Source organism: Etheostoma spectabile, chromosome 5 (genome assembly GCF_008692095.1).
Source record: "Etheostoma spectabile isolate EspeVRDwgs_2016 chromosome 5, UIUC_Espe_1.0, whole genome shotgun sequence".
Classification (NCBI taxonomy): domain Eukaryota; kingdom Metazoa; phylum Chordata; class Actinopteri; order Perciformes; family Percidae; genus Etheostoma; species Etheostoma spectabile.
The window spans coordinates 35,219,485-35,226,552 of NC_045737.1; the positions used below are offsets into that span (position 1 = coordinate 35,219,485).

Below are 7,068 nucleotides of genomic sequence, written 5' to 3' on the forward strand. Positions count from 1 at the left end.
GCAAAACCTTTTTCTTCATTCCACCCTCCTCTGTGATTTCCAATGATGCTTTGCTCTGCCGTCTTTGTCTACCCTGTGATTGGCTTTCCAAATCCGATTGAGAGTCTGTTTGGCTGGACTCAAGCTCTCTGGTGCTTCTCCTTTTGGGTTCAGGTTTATCAAGGAAGTTCTCAGAATTTCTGAACAGTTTCATCTTCTTGTGTGCTCTACCCTGAGAGTTAGTTTGGCTTGACTCACTCTTGTCCCTCTGGGCCCTTGTTCGTAATCTGTCTCTGCCACTGTCCTCTTCAGCAGCCTGCCGACCTCTTGTGTTTGGTCGGTTTTGCGTTGAGCTCTGCTTTGGAGAGTCACTTTTTGATTCCTCTCCAGAACGTCTCCTTTTTAACGGCATGTATTTCTCTTCCCGTTCCTCAGGGTCCTCTCCAGGCAGCAGAGGTCGGACCCTGTAGCGTCCGGACCGTCTGGGTTCGCCTGGAGGAGTCCCAGAAGACTGAGAATCATCCAGAGTCAGTTCAGACTCCTCGTCCTGGCTTGAAGGTTTCATTTCCTCTGATAAGGAAGCCATTTTTGTACCCTCTTTGTCCTCCAGTTTAGTCTGGGTGTCCGGAATAAAGTCTACATCCTCTGTTGGTTCGCTGGGCAGTCTCTCAATCAGCCTTACTGGCCCATGCTTTGTCCCAGAGTCTTTTGGCCTTACAGGGGACTCAAGGGAATTATTCACAGGACACTGTGAGTCCCTTTTCCCTGTCTTTGAGGACTGGGAATCCTGAGAATTAGGACCAGTCAATGTCAGGGAGGCCTGAGAGGAAGACGTCTTGTTGGCCTTAGAGCTTTCTTGGCTATTGGAGGTCTTTATGAGGACACCTGTGAATGTGGACGCACTGCTGGGGCTGGCAGGTTTTCCCTCAGCATACTTCTCCAGGGTGATAAAGGACTGACGGCGACTGTTGGGTTTCTGGGGAGTCCCTGAGACCAAATCAGAAGAACCAGAGATGTTAGGACTTGTGCCTTCTTTAGACTGCATGTCCAAGTCTTCTGCTTTATTCTCACTATTGACATCATCCTCTATAGAAACATCTGCCGACTCGGGGATCATCTCTTCGTGTTTGTGGTTTTCTGGGATGTTCTCTACTGCTTTTGGGCTGGCATAGTCTTGAGTGTCTTCCGTTAGAATTTCAGTGTCCTCTTTTTCCACGTCTTCCTGAGGAACCTGAAAGAAACCAATTACAAGTAAATCTGTCTGCAAGCGTGAATATGTAGAAAATCTGGTCATTTGAACCAAGAATATTCTTGGGTCTCTCAAATCGGTGTGAGAAAGGGCACACCATAAAAGGCCAATATGCTAAAAGCTTTAACATGTTTTATAGGACGTTTGTGTACTGATTAAATTAATTCCAAAGCAAAACAATAATGTTCGTAATTCATTGTTTTTATGCACTGTGGGAGCTACTGTGATTCATTATAAAATAGTGTATTGTAACAACAATCCCTCTCTGATCCCTCCTTAATGCCTCATGGGGAGGTATCCAGGGCAATTCCAACGGTGAGGAGAGTCTGAAATAGATCCAGTCCATACGATAGTGATTTTACATCTGGCCTGGAGGTTGTGTTTGGGGAGAAATACATGTAGACTTTGCCTGCTGCCACACAACACAATTAAGCACTGGGAATTCATACTGTAGATGGATGATTTGATTTCTGCTTTTTTGAGAAAAAAAAGTATGTTGCCATTTTCTGGATTTTGATATGTGAGCTGGGAAAAAGCAAGACTTTTGACTGAGTCAATGAATGTGCGACTTTTAGTGTGCAAGCTGATGCCCAATTATGCTCCGGTCTTGATTAATGCTCCAAATGATTTCTGTGGTAACAGTGTTAAATTAACTAACGGTAAAAACTGAGACCCAAAATACACATGGGCTGTGTTGGTGTTACAAGTAATGGAAAGTAACAATGTACAAGGAGTCTTTGTTTTGTTCAGTCTTACTTTAGTAGAATGAAAACCAGGACAAAAACAGCCCCCAGTGGAGCCTTTCCTGGCAGTGTAGGTTTTTGTTTTTCCAATGATGGGGATGTGCTTTTCATTACCTTGCCAGGGGCCTCTTTGGTAACCTTGTCAGCTTGTTCAGTTGCCAGTTTGTCCCTGTGGGAAAAACATGGTACATTACGTGAATGCTGTGTTTTTATGAGAGGGATTTATCTTGATTCTGGTAGCAGATGCTGCAAACTTACAAAGAGTCTTCTTGGCTCTGTGTGTACTGGGTGAAGGCCGTTGTATCCAGAGAAGCATCGAGGTTGTTGTACATGGCAGGGATGTCAACCCTGTGCACCAAAGAAAACATGAGCTCTGCACAAGACTCACAACATGGACACACTTACATTGTATTTTATAAACGCCACTGATGGACACACAGTCAAGTGGACAAATCTGACCTTTTAGTCCTCTTCACCTCCTTCTGGTGCTCGGTCAGAACTCGCTCCTTTGTCTCTGGAGGAATAAAGACAAAGTCGATGGAGGCCTCTTCCTCCAAAAGTCCTCTCCGGGGAGGCTTGGGAGAGCCAAAGTCCAGCTTCGTCTGTTTAAAAGGAACACAATTGTGCAATGATGAGCACTAAAACAATCAAATTAAAATAATAAGTCTCAGCCCAATAACTTGCCTTGGATGGTAACAAAAAGTTTTATCTTCTTACAGAATAGGAGACTTCTCATTTTTCCAAAAAAATAAACGTTTGCAGCACTTCATTTTAAAGAAATAAGCATCCACGTTGACAGCAATAAAAACAGTTGGCCAAGCAACTGGAAAAGAAAATCCCTGTCCCCCATTTTGACAAATGTATGTGACAACACAGAAAAAAGATCACTCTGCAAAGACAAGTAGTATACATTACCATATCCATAAATCTACATATTACATTTAGCATTTTAGGGTGTAAGAAATATATTTTTACCTCTAATATGTATACCTTAACATTTTGTCTTTGTCATCTGAGCTTGATAAATCTATATATTGTTTTAATCACAGACCATCAGGCATCAGCTTAATGATATCATTATAATGAGAAACATATGTTATAGTAGAGCAGCAGGCTGGAACCACCAATCAAAAAAAGGATCACAGAAAAAAACCCGAGGAGACGGCACGTTAAATACACATACACGATAGGATGACCAAGCACCCCATCTCACAGTATGCATGCATGTTAACTTGTAAAAGGGTTTTGGGCATTTGCTTTATGTTAAAAGATAGGTTTCGTCTTCTTAGGAGTGAAGAGGAGTTGGCAGGATGTATGGGGGGAGGGGGAGATGCAGCAAAGGCCTCAAACTCAAACCTGAGACACTGCTATCACATGCCTGCACCAGGCCACGAGGTTACCTGGTGCGGGCCGTGTCTAAACTTACAGAAACTGGCTTTGAGGTTTTCCCAGAGCTCCGGTCCTTCAACTCAGCAGCCTTTCCCAGCAGAGAGTCCCTCTTCCCCACATACGGCATCCCACTGAGATTGGTCTCCAACTGGGAACTCTCACTCTTCAGACAAACGACAAACAATAAGAACAGAGAGCGAATATAGCTGCAATTACAACATTGAAGGTAAAAACAACTCACTGAATACGGTCCACTGAGGTCATCAGAAACACCGACAACCTCAAAGCCGGGAAGAAGGATCGGGATCTTCTGCTTCACTTGGCTCAGTATTGGTCTGTGTAATGACATTTACAACATTGAGTCGTCTGGATGAATCCAATTACTTTTATTGTTTGTTCCTGTCATAAAATAGACTTCCTTTGGTGCATTACCGTTGTAGGACCCCACACACACACACACACACACTTAATCATTCTTTCTTTTGAAAATGAAAAAGATTTTTAAGTTTGTCTGTTTATTCAAACAAAACAAATGTCAATGATGTATTTTTCTGAACTTACCACATATGTTTTATTACTTGTCTTTACTCACTTAATCATTGTATCTACATTACTGGTGATTAGATTTAAAAACTCGTTGTGTTCGTATCATGTGAAAGCAACAATAGTCAAACCTACAATATCGCCACAATATTGGCATCAATGTATTTTGTCAAAAACACGGTGATATCGCCCAGCCCTACATAACCTCCAAATAAAGATTAATTTATAACTTTTTTACATGTATCATATTTTGATAACAGCTTAATGAGAAGATGAATGATTTTACATTTAACAGCAAAACAACAACAATTATGAGACAAATCTGTTTAGCATCTTTTCTTAAATGTTGATCTCTTTCCAAATCAATACAAATTTGCCTTTTTCCTCTGAGTCAAAACGGGACTTCAGTATGAAATGTGTCCCGAAGATGTTCACCTGATCTCATCGGGGTACGTGAGAGTGACCGAGTTGCCAAAAGTGGAGTTCCAGAACTGAGCGACCGAGGTGCGGAGGTGCTTGTTCTTGTGAGGGAACGACACGCAAAGCAAAGGAGAAAGCAGAGCCAGGAGCTCGTCGTCGTACGGCAAAGTAGAGCGGGTCTGGAGGCAGCCGAGAACCTCACAAAGAAGCTTCTCCAACTGGAGACAAAAAGACCGTTGTTACTTCAAATGGTTAACAGTATGTTCAAAAACAGTGTAACCATGCGACAAAGATCCCACCTTTCCCAGAAGCTGCGAGAAGAATTTGGGCGGCTCGCTGGCTGCCTGTTTGTAGAAGAGCGTGAGAGGTTGAATCAGAGAAGTCAGAGCTTCTTTGACAGCGTTGGCGAGAGAGAGGTTGGTGAAGAGAGCAGACAGGATGGAGACCAGGGCCAGTCCTGTGGCGTCAGAGGAAGCCTCTGGGTCCTCCAAATAAACCTCTAGACACTGTCCCAGCAGGGACTGGAAGGTGGACAGATTCCCTAGGACCTTATTCCTCTTTTTCATCCAGTTTACTGGAGTGTGGGGAGCTGGAAGAAACACAAAGCAAACACAGATTAAATCCTCCATGTAATCCAAGTGGGACGACTGAAATAATGTTAGATTGAGTTGTCTTACACTTCATCTTCTGCTGAAATTGTGGCGTGTACGGCGAGAAGTCCACACACTCCACGATGACTTGGAGGATGCTTGCCACGGCATTCAATGTTGAAGGAACCTGCAGAGATCAGACAGCGTCAATATGCCAAACCAGTTATTTTCAAAAACAAAATATTGTTTTGAGAAATCAAAACTTAATTTTGGCATTTGTTAAGTTAAACCAAATAAAGAACCATAACCTCAAGACGAAGATGTTTTTGTGTGATCAATTTCCCTGATGATGGCAAAGTAGCAAAGACCATCATGTGTTCTTATTTTGAAAATCCTTTAATGTATGGATGAATGATTACAAATTGACAAGCTTATTTAAAAAAAAAAAAAAAAAAAAAATTGAAGTGTCCCATGATAAAATATTGTGAGACAAGGATCCGAGGTTTTGCATCTCTTGCGTATAAATGTTGATTGTTTTCAGGTTGGCGGACTCTCTTCTAGCAGTGGTAATCATATTAAACATAATCTTTGTTCAGAGGTTACATATCATCACTGTTATCGTTGCTTTAACATGACAGTTTTCCACTCCTCTACTCACCGTTAGGGCTTCTCTGTCTATTGCAGCTGTCATCTTTGCACAGAGCTCCTCGCAGCAGATGTTCTCCTCCGCTGTGACCACCAGCGCCGAGCAGCGGGCGAACACTTTGTACAGCTTGGACCACGAAGACAGCATCGACTTCTGGGGCGCCTGGAGAAAATACAGCGGTCAGAATCGGGACCTTTGGCAAACAGTGGATAAAAAGTATGATAGTCATGTAGGTAAGATAAAAAGAGACCTGCTGTAGTGGTGTGCCATTTAGTAGATGTGTGACGGGGAACAACAAGGCCGAGTGCACGGCACTGAAGTTGTGCTCCAGAGCGTCACCTTGGTTGACTTCATTAGACTGTTAAAAAAGTAAAGATTAAATAAAAAGACAAAGTAGTGATTGAAAATGTTAAGTTCACTGAGTGTACACATCACTCTGCAGTTAGGAGCTTCACCTATAATCACAAACCTAATGTTCTGCGATTGTAATTGTATTCTTCCCATTTGGGCTGGAAAGAAAACCCCTGAACTAATAAAAAAAATTTCAATAATTGCTGCTCGGCAGTAAAAGTTATTTTCATAACTCAGGGGGCAGTTGTTGCTCATGGGTCGTTTTGCAAATACTGATCTATTAACAAAAGGCCTTGATTGACCATTAAACCAGATTTGACAATTGGCTTGAGCAAGACTTAAATCCAAACTAAAACTTAAGATCTATAAATTAGATTAACTTTCACAGCATTCCCCTACTAGGAACATGTTAAATATACTGGGAACCTGTTAATTATACTGGGAACATGTTAAAAATGCTAGGAACCTGTTAAATATACTGGGAACCTGTTAATTATACTGGGAACATGTTAAATATACTAGGAACCTGTTAAATATACTGGGAACCTGTTAATTATACTGGGAACATGTTAAATATACTAGGAACCTGTTAAATATACTGGGAACCTGTTAATTATACTGGGAACATGTTAAATATACTGGGAACCTGTTAAATATACTGGGAACCTGTTAATTATACTGGGAACATGTTAAATATACTAGGAACCTGTTAAATATGGCCACATGATGACAACACTGGTCGTCATCCCTTTGATTCTCCGCCTACCTGTGTGATGGTGTCTGTGAGGGGGCTGACCATCGCGCTCCACATCCTCCACAGCTGCTCCTTGTTCTGCACAGACCCGGCGCTGCGTCTGATGGCCCCCAGCACCGCCTCCCCGAACGCCAGAGGGGAAGTGGGGCCCGACAGACCGCAGCCCACCAGGGTCTGAAGGCACTGGAAAAACCTACAGACGGAAAGTGATCAAGCAACACTCTTATGGGATGTGACGTAACAGAGTTTGCAACACATTCATGTAACCAAACAGCTCCAATACAAGGTAAATGAAAAATGTTGTATATGGCTTGAAGACGTATTAAGTGAGTTTTTTGGAGCTAGGAGAATATTCAATTGTTTAATCATCTATCTATCCATCCATCCATCCATCCATCCATCCA

The 7,068-nt window shown here is 42.3% G+C and overlaps 1 protein-coding gene across 1 annotated transcript in view; it reads right to left on the reverse strand.

The window, feature by feature from the left end:
• rif1 (replication timing regulatory factor 1) overlaps positions 1-7,068 on the reverse strand; it is a 24,503-nt gene that overhangs the window by 6,225 nt on the left and 11,210 nt on the right. Inside the window, 12 exon segments of the mRNA XM_032515413.1 lie at positions 1-1,210; positions 2,086-2,140; positions 2,230-2,319; positions 2,431-2,573; positions 3,398-3,523; positions 3,602-3,695; positions 4,339-4,541; positions 4,623-4,912; positions 5,001-5,100; positions 5,572-5,721; positions 5,810-5,917; positions 6,677-6,857. The exon segment at positions 1-1,210 is cut by the window's left edge and continues 3 nt beyond it. Coding sequence (XP_032371304.1) covers positions 1-1,210; positions 2,086-2,140; positions 2,230-2,319; positions 2,431-2,573; positions 3,398-3,523; positions 3,602-3,695; positions 4,339-4,541; positions 4,623-4,912; positions 5,001-5,100; positions 5,572-5,721; positions 5,810-5,917; positions 6,677-6,857 — 2,750 coding nt within the window.